Genomic DNA, 18,059 nt, shown 5'->3' with positions numbered 1-18,059 from the left:
AAATGAACATGCCCAACATTGGAACTCTTCACGCCCAAGCTCCCTCGTGACACCTGAGGCACCAACACTTCCGACACCTCGCACCTTGACGCACCATTCCTCTAACCTTTCCTCCATCGCTATCCATTCTTCCATCCCACCCCCCAACCTTCTTCTCTCACCCCCTCGATTGCCTCCGTATCAACATAACACCCATCACCCCCATCGATTGGTCTTATCGATCGTGTTCACTGCGGCCGCCCGCTTAAAAATCTGTCGTCGGACCCTCCAGATCAAATGATCGCGTCTCCTAGATGACCTTCCCTCCCCCTCACCCTTCCGCCCAATCGTCGATTGCTTCTGGCACCGATAAACCTTCTTCGACCAGGACTGAGATTGGTGCCTGGGGTCGGTCCGCGTCGCAGACCGGCATTCGTCGTGGGTTGACTCCTCTCGCGACCAACCTCTCCTCCGCCGCTCCCTCTGCTTCCTCCCGGGGCTTGGACGCAGGCCCTGGGGTTTCTACGCCATCATCATTTTCTGCTGTTCTGAGTTCCACTAGGGGTATATCAGGCGGTAGTCCGAAGCCCACACCGTCTCCTTTCACCTCACTGCAGCCTGGCTCGCAGCAACAAGCCCAGTCTCTTTCTTCGCCCAAGTTTCGGGCACACACCCCATCTGCTGGGTCTTACTTCGCTTCAGCAACAGGCTCCATCACGGGTGGTGGAGGCACTGGGGGAGGTGGTGGGCCGAGTTCCTCTCGAGGTGTCGCCTTTTCACCACTATCATCCGGCACAACTGTGAACTCGCCTACGGGCTTTGCATCAGACAAGCCTGGGTCAGCAGCTGCCCACTCGAGCCAATCGTCGCTCACAAAGATCTCAATTGCACAGGTCTTCCTGCTGCTTGACTCAATTACAGAGAAAGAAGGAAAAGAAAAGTGGGAGACAAAAGCCGCTCAGATACATAAGGTAAAATTAAACTCTAGACAGTCTCTTTGAATTCAAAGAGCTAACCCGCATCTCACTTATAGCTCGTGACATCGAACGGTATGGAGGTCTTTTCAAAATATTTCCGCCGCCTTCTTACTGGCAATGCGCCCACAGTCTTCCCTGGGTCGAACAAGTCAGTCGAAAATGCGGGCAACTACCCGCTTCTTGTGCAGGAAATGCAGAAAGTGTCATCCGATATCGAGCAGTCACAGAAGATTGCGGAGACGGTAGACACTTCCGAAGGAGACATTTTCCGTGACTTCGATCTATCCACCTTCTTAGACCACTTCCGTCTTGATCCCGTTTTGAAAGTTGCGCTCGCCCTAGCTTTCAAAATGACAAACAAGTCTGATCTACGGGCTAAGGGTAAGCTGGATCCATGACTTTGTATGCTGTGAATACCTCACTAACATTTTTGCTCTATCTAGCCGATGCAATTCTCTCCAATAACATTGCTCCCTTCTTGCAAAGCCTCGCACATCCCTCCGAAGCGACCAAAGACATCGAAAATTCTTTCCTTGGAATGACCATCGAACGCTTCATTCTTTACCCTCCCCGAAATTTCACAGAAGATGTCAAGGCGAAGCTGGTCTATGCAATAAATGTGCGATACAAAAATCTCAACATGGACATGCCATTCGAAGTCTGCTCCGCTTTGCAAATGTTCAACTTCGTCAACCCCCGATACGCCCTTGTAAGGCAACTACATGCCAAGGGACCCCGTGCAACCGCCAACATAGAGGCTACCACGGAGTTGATTAATGCAGCGGGTCCAGATAGCTGGAGCGAAGAGAACCTTGCAACCGCGCTTCTTTTCATGATTCTATCTCAGTACTGGCACCTATTCTCACTCGATACCCTCATTGGGGCCTATGCCGAAAAGCAACCTAATTGGACACTTGTATTCCGGCACTTCGACCGAGATGGCTTAAGGGTGGAGCCAAGGCAATTTGAGAAGCTCTACACTGTGCTCTCTGCCCTCGCTGCTACTGATGCCTCGGTGGATGTCCAGAAGCTGTGGGGTGGTGACTGGGAGCATCGTGATACCCAAATGTCATTCCTCACAGCATTCGTTGCCTCGAGAACGGATGCCTCCCAAGTCCCAAACCTTCGTGCCACATTTCCTTCTGACTTTTTTGATGACGCACCCGAAACAGTGAAACTGCAGGGAGAGCGTGCATCTAAATCACCACTCCGTTCTATGGATGCTATCAAGGCCATTTTTGACCTCGCGTTGTTTTCCCAGGCCTCCTGGGCCGCAAAGGAAAGCCAACTTCTGATCAAGGCGGTCGTGCAGTATGACCTTCCTGTTTTTCTTATCTCCGCCTTGGCTATTCCTCAGCCATGGTCTGGCGTTCAACAAAGCTTCGTCCTGCGAACTTTCGTCGTGTTCATTTCGAAGCAAGAAGACGGGTTTCAGCTCGCTCTTCATGGTGCGTGGCGCCAGGACCGCCAGTGGGTATCTGAGCAATTGTTCGCGGCTTTCAGCCAAGACCCTACATCCACTGCCATGATCTACGACCATGCAGTCACGTTTGGTTGGCTCGAATATCTTCTCGGCTTCACTAATGGACTTGCTCTGGACCTTGCTTGCTATTCAGACCGTCGGGGCTCATTTGACCTCGGCCAATGGATCAGGCTTACTGCCCAGAAAGGACAAGTTGATATGGGCAGCCTTTTGTCCAAGTTTCTACGAATTAAGGCTGAAGACGAGCTACACGTACAGCGCAAGGAGCAGTCGACCCCGCAGATGGTCAGCCTTTCTGTAAAGACCGTTTACACTCTCCTTTCAGTACTTGAGGAGTTTGTTGGCGATCGCGAGAATTTGACGCCTGTTCAGCGCATCTGCATCCAGACGTATCCTCGATTGATCAATTATGGCGAGGGCTTCGATGACCTGATTGATGTTAACGGCCAAAATGGCAACACATTACCTGAGGCCGTTGACAAGCAAATGCAGACACTCTTTGGCAAGATGTACCATGATGAACTGTCGCTCAGGGAGATGTTGGAGCTGATGCGGCGATACAAGTCATCTCGAGAGCCTGAGGAGCAAGATCTCTTTTCATGCATGGTACATGGTCTCATCGATGAGTACCATTGCTATCACGAATACCCTCTTGAAGCTCTTACGAAAACCGCAGTCATGTTCGGTGGCATCATCAATTTCCGACTGGTTGATGGAATCACACTCAAAGTTGGATTGGGTATGATCCTGGAAGCCGTTAGAGAGCATGAAGTATCAAACCCAATGTTCAAATTCGGAGTGGAGGCCATTGAGCAGCTCATGGATCGTTTGTCTGAGTGGGCAGGCTTCTGTCATCTTCTCCTTCAAATTCCCACCTTACGAAATACACCTATCTTCCAAAAGGCCGAAGAAGTCTTGCGAGCTAAAGGCAAGGAAGCCATTGAAGGAGAGCCACCAAATTGGGATATCGGACCTTCGCCATTGCCAAATGGCGACGCCGACGAGCGGTCAGCTGGTGATAAACCCTTCACCTTCAAATCTGTTTCGGTTGACGCTCCGCTTCGTGGAGAGCTCTACCGGGACCCAGATGAAGAAGTTCAGGACAAGATTCTGTTTGTCCTTAACAACGTTTCGGAGCAAAATATCGAGGAGAAGCTTTTGGATCTACGTGAAGTTTTGCGGGAACAGCACCATCAATGGTTTGCGGCGTATCTGGTGGAAGAGCGTGCCAAGCTGCAACCAAACTTCCAGCAACTCTATCTTGACCTTCTTGATCGAATCGGAGACAAGATTCTCTGGGCCGAGGTTCTGAGAGAGACGTATGTCAGCCTTGCAAAGTTACTAAACTCGGATGCCACTTTGATCTCATCTACTGAGCGAGGCCACCTCAAGAATCTTGGTGCATGGCTTGGCTCGTTGACAATCGCGAAGGACAAGCCCGTTAAGCACAAGAACATCTATTTCAAGGGGCTACTCTTGGAAGGCTATGATGCCCAGAGACTTATGGTTACAATCCCCTTCACTTGTAAGGTGCTCGTTCAAGCCACAAAGTCAACTGTTTTTAAGCCCCCCAATCCTTGGCTGATGGATGTACTTGGTCTTTTGCTGGAGCTTTACCACTTTGCTGAGCTTAAATTGAATCTCAAATTCGAGATAGAAGTTCTTTGCAAAGATTTAGATCTTGACCATAAGACTGTTGACCCGGCTGTTATCATTCGGGATCGTACAGCTCAGGTGGAAGATGTCATGCCAGCACCCACAAACATTCCCGAGGGACTGGAAGCTTTCGAGGATATGGGTCTCTCATCCATCAACCAGGGCATTCGCAACGAACGACTTTCCCCTGCCGCTATTATGTCTACTCTGCCTAGCCTTGACAAGATTCTTGTTCTGCCTCCCTCGGCAAGCAGTATGGTGGATCCTACGGCGTTGAGACAAATAGTCACCACCGCAGTGGAACGTGCCATTGCGGAAATAATCACACCGGTTGTCGAACGCTCCGTTACCATTGCCTCCATCTCTACCGTGCAACTCGTCTCGAAGGACTTCGCAATGGAGCCCGACGAGGAGAAAGTGCGACATGCGGCTGGCATTATGGCCCGACAGCTTGCCGGTAGCCTTGCTCTGGTTACTTGCAAAGAGCCTCTTAAGGTCAGCATGACCAATTACATCCGGATGATCCAACAGGAGTACTCCGATCAACCTATGCCAGAAGGTCTGATTTTGATGTGTGTGAATGATAACTTGGATGCCGCTTGCGGCATTGTGGAGAAGGCGGCTGAAGAGAAGTCCCTGCCCGAGATCGAGAAAATGGTTGAGCCCCAGCTTGAGGCGCGACGTCGCCATCTTGCTACTCGCCCTAATGAGCCGTTTATTGATCCTTCTATGAACCGCTGGGGTCTCTTCATCCCAGAGCCATATCGCCAAGCTCCTGGTGGCCTCAACAAGGAACAACTGGCCATCTACGAAGAGTTTGCTCGTCAATCACGCGGAACCGCTACTACTCTCCCCCAAAACGCTTCGACTGATACCGGCCGTCAGCTTCCTGATGTGCTGCAAGAAGCATACCCTGCCATTCCCAATCTCTCCACGCCCGCTGAGCAGCCTGCCGTTCCCCACAGGACGCCTCAAGCTCAAGCTGTCTCCCAGATTAGTGGCGTGCACACCAATGGTTTCATCGACGGCCAAGGCCCACGAGAGAAGGTTGAAGCTCTCATCTCCGAGCTCCAGCAGGCCACTCGGGATGCGGCTGAGGAGCGAGTGAAAGATCTCGGCAGAGACAGTGCTGTACTTCAAGAATACAACACAGCGTTGCGTTCCATTCTAGCTTCACCAAACGGCGAAGAGCTGGCACGACTGACTTCGTTGAAGATTTGTACGACTCTATACTCCCAGTCATCAGGACCCCTGGAACTTGAAGTTCTTGTTCACCTACTTGCCAAGCTCTGCGACATGTCAACGCTCATTGCACGATACACGTGGGCGTTATTGGCGGAGATTGACGATGAGCACATGTTCAATGTACCTGTCACAGTTTCTCTGATTGATGCTGGTCTTCTGGATATTCGTCGGGTCGACATGGTCCTGGCCCGCCTTATCGGTCAAAAAGATCTTCGTGCCTTGGAGTTGCTTGATACTCTGATGATTCGCGTTCTCCTGAACGACGAACCCGCAGCTCTCAGATCCGACTTCTCAGGCAGTCTGGAGGCCATGAGTCAATGGCTCATCACAGACCCTACTCTCACTCCTGCCTTGGAAATTATCCGCAAGCTGCGCGATGGTGGCATCCCAGAGGTTGTCAACCCACTCCTGGGTGATCAAGCCAGATCCAAGCGAGACCAGATGGAGTACATTTTCAGTGAATGGATCGGCATCTACAAAGCTGCTGGTGCGACTGATCGGACCTACCACTCCTTCCTGCAGGACATGCACAATCGTCAAGTCATGAACAATCCTGAAGATTCTGCTTTGTTTTTCCGCCTTAGCATCGATATTTCTATTGCCATGTTCGAACATGAGTGCCAAAACCCCAATGGAAGCATTGACGAAGCATTTTTGTACATTGATGCCCTATCAAAGCTTGTTGTTCTCCTTGTCAAGTTCCAGGGTGAAAGCGCCGGTGCTGTTAAGGCCAGCAAACCCGCATACTTTGGGTCTATTCTTTCTTCTCTCGTTCTTGTTCTCAACCACCATCAAGTTATGCGAGGCGAAGCATTCAACCAGCGTGTTTTCTTCCGCCTGTTCTCCAGCATCCTCTGTGAATATTCATTAGCTGGGTTCCAACACCACGAAGATCATAAGGGTATGATATTTGCCATGGCCAACCGAATTCTGTCAATGCAGCCGCGATACATCCCTGGGTTCGTTTATGGCTGGCTTTCTCTGGTCTCCCACCGCGTCTTTATGTCGGACATGCTTAATATGCCCGAGCGGGCTGGCTGGCCACTCTACTGTGAGATTATGCAGGCCTTGCTCTCCTACATCGGCGAGCAGCTCAAGGCGGCCAACATCTCTTACGTCGCCAAGGACCTGTACAAGGGCGTCCTCCGCATCTTGCTCATTCTACATCACGACTTCCCTGAGTTTGTGGCCGAGAACCACTTTCAGTTTTGCAATGTGATCCCTGCTCATTGCGCGCAGCTCCGCAACCTGGTCTTGAGTGCTTACCCATCATCCTTCCAGAAGCTCCCCGATCCTTTCCGCGAGGGCCTCAAAGTGGAGCGCATTGAAGAAATGCGCGAAATCCCTCAGATTGCAGGAGATATTGCTGCGCCTCTGGAGCAGGCAAACATTAAGGACACCGTGGACAGCGTTCTCCAAAGCGGCAATGCCTCTGATGTTCACATTCAACAACTTTGTGATGCTGTCATCAATTCGGCATCGTCTGATACCGCCCTCTTCTACGCCCCCATCAATGTGGACGTTGTCCTCATGAACGCGCTAGTCTTGTACATTGGCCAACAAGCCGTCGAAGAGCTGGCCCCCAAGACCAACACCCGCAGTGCATTCGAAGATTCTCCTCATGCCGCACTTCTGGACAAGCTTGCCCAAAACATGCAACCGGAGGCTCGGTACTATTTGCTGAGTGCTATGGCCAACCAATTGCGGTACCCCAACAGCCATACCTACTTCTTCAGCTTCACCATTTTGCGTCTCTTTGGCGTGGACTATTCTGAACAGGATGAGTCCGATATCCGCCAGCAAATCATTCGAGTGCTTCTGGAACGCCTGATTGTCCACCGTCCTCACCCATGGGGCTTAATTATCACTCTGCAGGAGCTGCTTCAAAACCGGAGCTACTCTTTCTTCCGTCTTCCTTTCATCCAAGCGGCCCCTGAGGTATGCATTCCTACACTACATTTTCTCATTTAAACCGAAACTAACGTGTTTCCGATAGATCGGTCGACTCTTTGATGCTCTGCTTCAGCACATTCAGCAGCAAAGCCCCCGCCCCTTGGCGTAAGCTTTACCTCCCACCGCCACCACTTTCCCGATCACATCCTAAGTGCGACATGGCGATGCCGCACTTTACTCATTGTACTTTTTGCCATTTCCTTTTTCTTTCACGGGGTTCATTGCTTTTCAAGTTCTATTTTTTTATGTGTTACGGCCGGGATTTGCCACGGGGACGGTATGCATCTTTCCTATTCGTCACGATTTCCGCATGACCTACGATTCTATTTTCGCCTTCCAAGGCCGCTCGCGACCTGTAATGATAAGATCGTAAAAGCTGGAGTTGATGGGGATCTGCATTGACGGCTTGAGATTCCTAATTGAACTATTTACCACTTCTATTTACGATTTTAGCTAGATTTCGAGATGTAGTTAAGCATGTCAATTATTTTCTCCCAACAATGAGTCGGAATCAAGTCCAGGTGCCTAAAAACAAAAAGCCTTGGTGATGTAAATTATGTAAAATATGGAGTAAAGATGGTGTAAATGGGTGTTGCGAGAGGTGACCTCATCTTGTAGAGACAAGTCTGGAGCTGCGATAAGGTTGATTGGGACCCACGATACATCTGCCGAGGAACTTGTTTTTTGGACTTTCCCCCCTTCACTGCACACCCCATACGATGGCGGACTCGGAATTTACAGATGATGAGACAGAATACGAGGGACAGTCATCTCAGGTGGTCGTCTTAGTTTGTTTCTTCTTCCCCCTCCCTCTCTTAATCAATGGGTCTAATACAAAATAGGACGCGCTCTGGGCGCCGTTCCGCGTGCTATTCTCAAGGACCGCTCTCCGCATTTACCTAAATACTTTACTATTTATCGGTGCCACCATATTCTTGGTGGGAATTTCCGGTATTGCCTATGGCATTTTCTACCTAAGATTCATTCCTACGGTCGGCGTTGATCGTGAAGTTCATCTACAATTTGGGTACGCGATTATCTGAAACGAGTGCGGACTTTTTTGCTAATCCCCCTTGTAAACAGTGACGGTTCTCCTTGGGGCACGGCCTCTTTCGAATCCGAATTCGTCTCTTCGCAAGCCTACGATGTCGCCGTCGTCCTCGACCTACCTCGTACGCCCTCCAATATCGATGCGGGCAACTTCATGATCGATCTTACGCTCTATTCTCCCCAGACAAGCTCTGTGCTCCCCACAGCCAGCAATTCCGTTACTCCTATTTCGAAATCTCGCCGACCAAGCACCCTTACTTATAGCTCGCCTCTAGTGGATCTTGCCCGAAGGATGGTACGCCTTCCTCTATACATTATTGGCTGGCGTCGAGAGGCAGAGAGATTGGAGGTCCCGATGATGGAGAAGCTTGCATTTGCACGAGGCGCACGGAATTTACCGCAGAACTTGCGCCTTGAGATTGAGAGTGAAAAGAAATTACATATCTACTCTGCCCGTGTCGAATTCCGGGCACGATTTACTGGGCTTAGGTACTATTCCCACTCCGCTGGTTATCTGGAATGTGTCGGGGCTAATATTTGCTACAGGTGGTTTATGTATCGCTGGAAGATCACGTCCTTTGTCGTGTTCAGCTCTATGTTCTGGACTGTCTCGGTGACAACCGCGAGTGTCACCTGGCTCTTGTTGAATTGGGTTTTAGGATCTGCGCCTACGTCAACGGACGAGGATGAAATCAAGGATGAGGAGGAGCAAGCCCTCGTTAAGAACGAACCTGAAGCTGAAGACAGTGGGTCGTCCAGTGATCACGTCAAAGTGAAGAAGGAAGAGCCGGAGGATTACCTTGGTAGCAGCCTCCTGTTACAGAGCTATGCGGCGGAAGGTGACGAGGGCGGCATCGGCTCTGGGCTAGAAAGTTCCGAGACGCCAGGAATGCAGAAAAGACGAAGTCATTTAAAAGAGTATGACATTTAAGTCTGAATGTTCTTTTACTGTCTAATTTTGTTATTTATCTTATTTTCGGCCCTTTTCGATATACCCTTAGCTTGACGAAGAACTATTAATGCGAATGATGTAAATGCCGAGTTGGATAACGCTTCCGATAAAGGGATTCCGATTCCGCGGGGTGGAAAATCTCCGAGTTCTTCCCCTCCATCTCCTCGCCAATTAACTAGTACATCACCATGCATATCCTGGTTCGCATACACTTTCCTATATTAATTATAAAAACTATGTCTTAAGACAAAAAGCTAACCAGGTGCGATTAGATCACCAATGACGACGGCCCGCCGTCAAACCAGTCATCGCCTTATGTTCATTCCCTTGTCCATGAACTCCAGTCGGCGGGGCACATAGTTTCGGTTGTTCTCCCACACCAGCAGCGTTCATGGATTGGCAAAGCGCACATAGTGGGTGCATCTGTGAAACCAACATACTTTCGCCCGGGTACCCTACACCAAGACGATGGGACAACACACCACCTACCGCGGGGTAGCGACGGCGAGTCCGATGACGGCGGCGATGAATGGATCCTAATAAACTCAACCCCAGCAAGCTGCGTTCAGATCGGTCTCTACCACTTTTTCCAGGAGCGCGGTCCGATCGATGTCGTTGTTTCCGGCCCCAACTACGGTCGTAATAGTACAGCGTTGTTCGCCTTGTCCAGCGGAACCATTGGTGGCGCTATGGAGGGTGCTGTCTGCGGAAAGCCTTCTATCGCCTTGTCATATGCTTTCAGCTCTCGGAACCACGACCCTGTAGTCATCGCTGAAGCTTCGAAGCACTCTGTCAAGTTGATCGAGTATCTTTGCGCTAATTGGGTCAACGGCGTGGATCTTTATACCGTCAATGTTCCGCTAGAGCCTGGCGTAAGCCAAAATAAGGTTCTATACACAGATATGCTAATTAACAAGTGGACATCTGGAAGTTGTTTCCAGGCTGCTGACCCTGATGCTGCTGGTGATGATCCGGAATTGGATGAGAAGCGACTTCGTATTGAAAGCGAGTTGACAGGGCAGAAGGCTGATGCCGCTAATGGAGATAAACCCCGTCACACCAGATTCCAGCATAAGCATTTCAAGTGGGCACCAAGCTTCCAAGATGTGTATCGCAGTGTTGAGGAAAGCGAGCCTGGAAATGACGGCTGGGCCGTCAAAGAGCAAATGACTAGGTAAGTAAACGTTTGATACACTTGACTTGATCTTCTTTTTAACTTCGTCTTTCTGTATAGTGTCACGCCTCTAAAGGCTAGTTTCATGCACGCCCCCGGTATCACGGGCGAGATTAAGCTGTGAGTGGAAATTATTATATGATGCGGTTGCAGATATTCTGTTTTGTTTTCAAATATACGGGTCCATTTGCTTTAGATATCTGGCATAGCTGATAGATGTCATGTGTCCCTATTTGCATTTTTATTTGAGATTTGCACTTCTTATTCTGCCTTGCAGGTTTATGATCGATTTATTCAATGGAACCGTTCTGATAGAGGGATTTCTGTAGTTCAGATAAACAATCCACGTCTAGCCTGCCCACAGTGTACTCTATTATCGACTGTGATGTTCCTTATGTCGGAGAACTAGTCGAAAGAGCATTGTCACGTCGTTTGGGAGATAAGGCCTGTTCCAAACGCATCTCATCGATTGACGAGTTGCCAGAACGCTCTGCACCGGTCTTTCAATACCGTGAATATGAACGCCTCGAATTCGAACATATTCTCTCAAGACCATCGACTTCTCTTGGGAATGCGTATATCATTCGAAAAGCTTTGATCCGCAAGCATTACCTTTCAAACACGATCGCCAATTGGGTTTCCAAACATCCAGACAGCATTTTGAAAAACCATTTCAAGCCTGCATTTGACTTCGAACTGGACTATGCCGAGTTCCTCGACGATGCCTTACTTGAGGCCTACGAGCTTCGCGAGAGTCTAGATAAGAATGAGGAGCGCCCTGAGTCTGAAAAGGAATGGTGGATTCTCAAGCCTGGCATGAGTGATCGCGGTCAAGGAATCCGTCTTTTCAACAGCGAGGCCCAACTACAAGAGATATTTGAGGAATGGGAAGAGGACTCCGATGATGAACAGAGCGGTTCTGAAAAAGACGAAGCCGAAGCTGATGATGATGATGAAGATGAAGCTCAACCCCACGATGCTGGTGTGGTCACCTCTCAACTTCGTCATTTCATTGCCCAGCCCTACATTGATCCACCACTCCTGCTACCATCATCCTCGAATCGCAAGTTCCACATCCGTACCTACGTTCTCGCCATAGGATCATTAAAGGTATACGTCTTCAGGGAGATGTTGGCCCTGTTCGCCGCAAAGCCATACTGTGCACCCCATGAAGAAGATGATGAGGTCAAAGATCTAGCCCGTCATCTCACCAATACTTGTTTCCAAGAAGGCGGCAGTTCAAATGAAGGCAGTGTCCGCCGCTTCTGGGACCTCGATCACCATGTCCCCGGGCTGTCAGCTGACTGGAAAGAGCAGATCTTCTCACAGATTTGTGCTGTAACCGGTGAGGCGTTTGAAGCTGCGGCCAGGGGAATGATGGTTCATTTCCAGACTCTGCCGAATGCTTTTGAGCTGTTTGGTGTCGATTTCTTGGTTGATAGTACTGGGGCTGCATGGCTGCTAGAGATGAATGCCTTCCCTGATTTTGCGCAGACGGGTGAAGATCTCAAAGAGATTGTCGTTGGACGGTTGTTCGAAGAGACCATTGATGTTGCCGTGAAGCCATTCTTTGGCCTTGAGGATAACGAGGGAAAGGGAAATATGAAGCTGGTGGCAGATCTAGATCTTGGTAGACGTGCATAAAAGTCTTTGTTAATGTAGTATAATACAAAAGTTGGAGAGGTGTCGTGTCTTTTCCATTCAAAAGAAATCTCTCTAACCTCAAATCAATTCTTCACCCTTCCAGTATATCTTCCCCTCAAAGAGTCTTCGAGCTGTACGGAACACTGTTGCCGATACAAGTCCACCAGTCGTGTCAAAGTTTGCACCGACCAGTAAATTCCCACTAGCATGACCAATAATGATACCTGCGCGATCTACATTATCTTTCGCAACAGTCTCTGCCACGGTGCTCCCAGGTACACGTGCGGCAGCAGCCAAAGCCAAAGCAACGGTAATGGGCACTGCTTTATGTGGCTGTCCAACAGACAAGGCACGAGCAAGAAGATCAACATCCCCAGACGCCTGCTTCTGATCAATACCTCTCTCATCGGAGAGAGGCGCCGAAACCAAACATATCTTAGGCACACTTCCCGGAACCTCAGCGGGTGTCTTCGCAAGTCCCATTTTCGTACCAGCCTGACGACGAATAGAATCCAAGCGCGTAAGTAGGTCAGGATGTGCATTGATCTCATCTGGAGTAACATTTCCTACTACGCCGAGATCCGATGCTTTAACAAAGACGCAGGGGTTAGCAGCATCAATGCAGGTTACTGAAATGCCATCAATGGTATCAGTTGCCTGACCTGTTGGCAACAGTTTACCCGTAACCGATCCAGCAGGATTAATAAAGTCCAACTGTATACGAGCTGCTGTTCCCGCGACACCATCTATGGAGAAATCACCCATTGACGCAGCTTCTCCATCGACAATGGGGAATGCAGCATGTATAATCTTGCCGGTATTTGTATTGTGGATGCGAACCGAGACCGAGTCGGCTGTTTCCCTCGATAAAGGAAGTAACCTTGAATCAACCGCCAAGGGTCCGACCGCACTTATCATATTTCCGCAGTTACTGGAGTAGTCGACGTCTGTGTTCTTGACACCCAGCGATACAAAGGTGTAATCTATGTCGGCGTCTTGGTGGGTTGACTGGCCTACCACGCATATCTTTGATAGGCTGGAAATCCCGCCCCCGAGGCCATCTAGTTGTCGCCCGTATGGGTCTGGGCTTCCAATTGCGCCACGGAATATGGAGTCCCAGTGGGCTCTGTCTTGGGGCAGATCCTCTTGCTTGAAGAAGATAGCCCTTGATGTGCCGCCGCGGTAGTACGCCGCTGGCAGGGAGTGTTGCTTATGTATAGCGCGCTTTCCATGATTGAGTAATGGGACTTGGGTGTTCAAACGCGTTGGTGTTGATTTAAACATTTTGGCTGTAAATGATGAATGGTGAATGGTGAATGGTCATGGCAAGGGATGACGAGGAAGTTAAGCTTCCAAGGTTCAGGGTTGGGTTACGGTTGCTGTCCGTGATCCGACGATCGGAGCGGTCCGTTGCCGCTCTATCTATACTCGCGAGTCGCCACTAGTTTACAGGAGCACTGTCACTTAAGCATCATGGTTATAAACCCCCCAATTGAATTTTCAAAATATTGGTACTTGCTCTTCACAGGCTAATGATAACGCTTGAACGCTATAGATTGCAGCTATTTGTTTGGGACCCTCACAAATAGCGGACATTAATCCTTGTCCGCCGGCATCCATTTCACCCCGATAGGCTCATGTTTGGTGTTTCGGATTCTCTTGTCTTTGGACCACAATTGGAACGATAGATCGGCAGGCCCGACTACCACCTTCACGTCGAATGTTGTTCGCCAAAATGTGGGCTTCATGTTATACCAGTGGCGATTCTTCAACTTCTTATCCACGTTTTCCGTGGAAATGTTGAGATTACAGACTCTTTGGACGCCTTATTGGCTCAAACTTCGAGGCAAACTCTCGAGTGGATAGTGTGACATGACGATTTGAACATTCCAAGGCTCTTCCTCTCGTCCGGGATCCATTTTAAGTTGGAACGGCTTGGTTAGGCCTGCATACGGAATAGGGCTTCCCTGAGTGCGTAGAAGGAATGCGTCAATATTCAAACATCAATATAAAGGCAAAATTGGAGCGCTTTCTCGTCTTACCTGAATCATAAGCCAGTCAATTTGATCGCGGGCATAGGTCTTCTTATCGCGTGGATCAAGTCGGACAGATTCTCCAATATGTTTATCTGGGTCGTAAATCTTGTCGCAGACAATGCCATAACTCACGGGGGAGCATCGAGATCCGAAGGTAACAACCCCTTTCTTGATTTGCTGTATCCGATCTAAAACTAAGCCATGGACCACAACAAGTTGTCTTATTCATACTGGTCAGAATTGTAGTGCAAAAAGGGAGGTGTTTCTTTTTCTTCTTCTTTCTCTCTCACTTACAGCTCATCGGCGACCAGAATCTGCATGCCGTCGGCATTTGGGTGAATTGGACTAGTTGTGCCAGTGCGATTATACTTATCCAGTAGGCGCTGCCTTACGTATGGTGAACTGCCAAATCCACCTGAAAGAATCGTGTAGGTCTGCCCCGGGGTCAGATAAAATAAGCAACTGTCATACTATTAAGTGATCACTGCGCTGGGTGATGGGACTCACAATCTGATCGTCAGGAAACTTGGCGTACATATTCCGGATATGACCATCCAAAAGAGCGGATATCTCATCAATCTTTGTGTCGAAGCAATTCTGCAGTTCCTCCCTAGAACATTTGCTCAACTTAGATATGTACTGTGTATATGGTTTTAGACGAGAGAAATTTGAGCTCACCATGGAATGCGCATTTGGCCGTTGAATATTTGGGCGTCGGGAAAACCTGCATCAGATTCAAGTTGGGGGATGTCAAGTGTTAACCATGGCGTCTGAACCACTTCAGTACCGAAGGCGCACTTGAGTCTCTGAAAACGCCCCGAAGTCATTATCCACGCAGCTTCAGTTGGTGAGATTGGTAGATGCTCCTTGATGTCCTCTAATTGACGAGCAATTATTTGGTGCATTTTTCTGTCAATAAACATTAGATAGAAGCCATAGATATAGCTTAAATCACAAAACCGGCCAATTTGCTGTTATCTATCCCTAAGGTACAAACTAGGGGAAGGAAGGATAACACTGATAGTATACTTAACAGAACCTTAACGGTACCGCATAAAGAAGGTAGACAGAATCTCAGATTGCAATCAAATAAATACAATCCGCTATAACTAGCACCCTCGCCCTCAACAGGATACCTAATCACACTAGTTGAGTTAGACTTCTTATGGCCTACTCCTATCTTCGTGCAGATACAGGCGCCTAGGAGACAGTAACCATATGTTCAAGCAAACTCACACAGGCCAGCAAAATTGTTCGCGTCAGTACCATTGGCGCAAGTTTGTTCGGAAAGGAGGAGATCTAGCCTGGCAGAGATCTTATCTCCAGTGCTCGCACTGCCGACCCAGATTCTGAATTTCATGAGGACAGCCAGCAGAGATAGATTCGCCCTCAATAGTTGCGATAATCCTGTTATTGCGCTGCAAGGAGATAGACACAGGTCTAGTACGACCATAAAATGCCACACTGCCGTGGTAAATACCGACATTGTCGTCCGGAACAACGTCCCAGCCAACTGGTCTAACTCAAAACTATTGACAGATACTCAGACGGTGGTTTTTATGTTATGTGAAACTGAAAAAAATTATTCATTGAAAATTATTTAACACTCGATCTCACATTCAATCAGACTCTCCACACCACGCTGGACGGACCAGATCTTGCTAACCTTCAAGCCAGCAGCTTCTACCAGAGCATGCCAGTTGGCAGCGGTTCGCTCGGTTGAAGCAAAGTCTGCCATCATGATAATATCCAAACTAGTAGTCTCCCAATAGGCATTTGTCTCCGGAATAACGTTCTCATTGATCAAAATCTTGCTATATCCGGGGGTCATAGCCGGGACAATATTCTTGAGAATCTCCACGCATTTCTCATCGGGCCAATCGTGAAGCACGGAGTGCATGTAGTAAGCGCGAGCTCCTGTGATCGTATTCATTAGGTGGGGAACTTTCCATGAACGAGAGGAACGGATTTTACTCACCCTTGACAGGTTGCTCGGTGAAGAAGTCATGCTCCATAATCTCAATGGATCGATGCAACTCCATTGTGCGAGCCTGCTCAAGCACATGTGGGAGATCTTGCAGGATCAATCGTCCGGAAGCATTAGGATGCTTGCGACGGAATTCTGATAAGTCATGGCCCACACTACCACCCATATCAACCAGAAGAGCACCGTCATCCCCTGTATCTACCTGGACAAGTCTGGGCACGTCAAAGAATCCATCATCCATCCAACTGGGACGACCCTGGTGGTACGCAGACATGTGATTATTGAATTGTTTGGCCACGACAGGGTGGTTCTTGAGGAACTCAAAGCAGTGATCTGTGGTGCGATATCCAAGTTGAAAGCCGCAATCGGTGCCGTTCGAAGGGTTGCGATAGTTGTTTTTCTTTAGGTGGGCCGGGAGAGCCATGATACCACCTGTGATGCAATCGGTGCTAATCAGGAAACTGTGAGCATATCGAAATGAAGACGTAAATTCAAGATGAGGGCAAGAATGGGGGACTTACATGCATGGGTAGGCGTCGCTATAGCGCTCTGACATGAGAGAAATCGAGAAACCAGTTCGACGGTACTCATCGGGTCCAGTCTCCAGGATTACACCCATAGCACAGAGATGTTTCAAAATACGAGCTATCTGGAGTTAGATACCTCACATGAGGTTGGGATTCATTCGGAATAACACACCAAGCATTCTTGGCTCAGCGCCAACGGCCTTGGCCAGCGAGTCAGCAGTCTTGGGTTTGTCATCTCCTGACAGAGCAGTAAAAAGACCCAAATCAACGCCAGTCTCAATACAGGCATACAATGTAGATTGTGACCATGATACTCGAATCATAGTCTCCCTGGGGGTTTCTGTAGCATAAACGAGGGAACGTGCGGCATCAAGAAGCTCAGTACGAGCCTTGGGATCATTGGAAACAAAGGCGTTGCCAGAGGCAGCGATCTTCTCTAGCAGACCTGGGACCAATTCTGGAAGATTGGCTGAAATTGCCACTGAGCCGTCAACAAATGCCTCTTGGTGGCCGCTCGTGGCACTTCCATTGGCTTCGATGGTCATTTTGATATGTGTTATGTGTTCAAACGGAAAAGATGAATGGTTTTTGGTTCTCTAACATTACTTCTAGGGGCCATGGGGGCTTTAAGCTCATTCTGCTCTAACCCCTGGGATATCCGGGAGCCGTTTCTGGATCCGCTCAGATTCTGGTAATTTCGGCCTTTCTAACGGGTTTCGGAGAGAAAAAAGGGGCAAAGACGGCATAACTAAGTCTAGGTCGTGTCTAGTTTAAGTCTAGGTATGTTCAAGGCCAAATGGGATGATCCGACTGGTCTGGGTCAAATAATGGCTTGGGGTTGCGCAGTCTCCATGCTTATCACTTCCAATATCCATGTTGGCATGTGGCCTCTTGTGCCATTCAAATATGGAGACTGTGGAGAAAGCAATGGAGTAGCGTTATGGTAAGTGGATAAGTTGAAATTAGTCAAACTTCTCTATGGTAACCTAGAACGGGGGCAAGCCGGGAAATACTCGTGTGGGACCAACAGCCCTTGTGGAGTTTCGTGGACGTATGTATACAATTGAAGAAACAGGACTTGAATATAGCAACCTGAAGTGATAAGTAATAGTCGTCGTGCTTCTCGATCTTTGCAATTTTTGACAGATCCTCTACTTTAACCCAAGCTATCATCTATGCACATTTCAGAAAGCAGAAATTGAAAAAGAGAACGGAAGACTCGAAACTTGAGGCTTGAGGCTTGTGCTCCGTACGACCTATCTAAGCGAGAAGGTATGAAGATCCTTTCAGGCCACTAGTGAGCCGGGTCAGCCTACGAAGGATTCGCGCTTCGACGATTACTCCGTATCGTACAATTTGCCCTTAGGAAACTTTATCCAGCCAGCGGGCTATACCG

The 18,059-nt window shown here is 48.9% G+C and overlaps 6 protein-coding genes across 6 annotated transcripts; 3 read left to right on the top strand and 3 right to left on the bottom strand.

Moving 5' to 3' along the window:
• Positions 1–293: 293 nt before the first annotated feature.
• Positions 294–7,402, top strand: N7478_003227 (CCR4-NOT core subunit CDC39; the record flags this gene model as incomplete). Its single annotated transcript, XM_056919441.1, has 4 exons — positions 294–950; positions 1,013–1,337; positions 1,400–7,278; positions 7,337–7,402. The coding sequence occupies 4 exons, from the start codon at positions 294–296 to the stop codon at positions 7,400–7,402; spliced, it is 6,927 nt and encodes a 2,308-aa protein (XP_056782599.1).
• A 610-nt stretch (positions 7,403–8,012) lies between these two features.
• Positions 8,013–9,274, top strand: N7478_003226 (seipin; the record flags this gene model as incomplete). Its single annotated transcript, XM_056919440.1, has 4 exons — positions 8,013–8,081; positions 8,136–8,320; positions 8,377–8,832; positions 8,890–9,274. 4 exons carry the CDS (start codon positions 8,013–8,015, stop codon positions 9,272–9,274), a joined length of 1,095 nt encoding a protein of 364 aa, XP_056782598.1.
• Positions 9,275–9,483: 209 nt separating this feature from the next.
• On the top strand, positions 9,484–12,113 carry N7478_003225 (uncharacterized protein; the record flags this gene model as incomplete). The annotated part of the gene is made up of 4 exons (XM_056919439.1): positions 9,484–9,495; positions 9,568–10,469; positions 10,530–10,589; positions 10,799–12,113. 4 exons carry the CDS (start codon positions 9,484–9,486, stop codon positions 12,111–12,113), a joined length of 2,289 nt encoding a protein of 762 aa, XP_056782597.1.
• Positions 12,114–12,191: 78 nt separating this feature from the next.
• On the bottom strand, positions 12,192–13,397 carry N7478_003224 (DUF453 domain protein; the record flags this gene model as incomplete). The annotated part of the gene is made up of 1 exon (XM_056919438.1): positions 12,192–13,397. One exon carries the CDS (start codon positions 13,395–13,397, stop codon positions 12,192–12,194), a length of 1,206 nt encoding a protein of 401 aa, XP_056782596.1.
• Positions 13,398–13,708: 311 nt separating this feature from the next.
• Positions 13,709–15,054, bottom strand: N7478_003223 (uncharacterized protein; the record flags this gene model as incomplete). The annotated part of the gene is given in 6 exon segments (XM_056919437.1): positions 13,709–13,938; positions 13,954–14,080; positions 14,156–14,369; positions 14,444–14,583; positions 14,657–14,759; positions 14,828–15,054. 6 exon segments carry the CDS (start codon positions 15,052–15,054, stop codon positions 13,709–13,711), a joined length of 1,041 nt encoding a protein of 346 aa, XP_056782595.1.
• A 695-nt stretch (positions 15,055–15,749) lies between these two features.
• N7478_003222 (uncharacterized protein) lies at positions 15,750–17,208 on the bottom strand (the record flags this gene model as incomplete). The annotated part of the gene is made up of 4 exons (XM_056919436.1): positions 15,750–16,066; positions 16,128–16,597; positions 16,658–16,781; positions 16,836–17,208. 4 exons carry the CDS (start codon positions 17,206–17,208, stop codon positions 15,750–15,752), a joined length of 1,284 nt encoding a protein of 427 aa, XP_056782594.1.
• Between the last annotated feature and the right edge of the window lie 851 nt (positions 17,209–18,059).

Source organism: Penicillium angulare (genome assembly GCF_028827245.1).
Source record: "Penicillium angulare strain IBT 27051 chromosome Unknown utg000003l_segment0_segment0, whole genome shotgun sequence".
Classification (NCBI taxonomy): Eukaryota; Fungi; Ascomycota; class Eurotiomycetes; order Eurotiales; family Aspergillaceae; genus Penicillium; species Penicillium angulare.
This window is presented reverse-complemented; position numbering and strand designations above follow the sequence as displayed.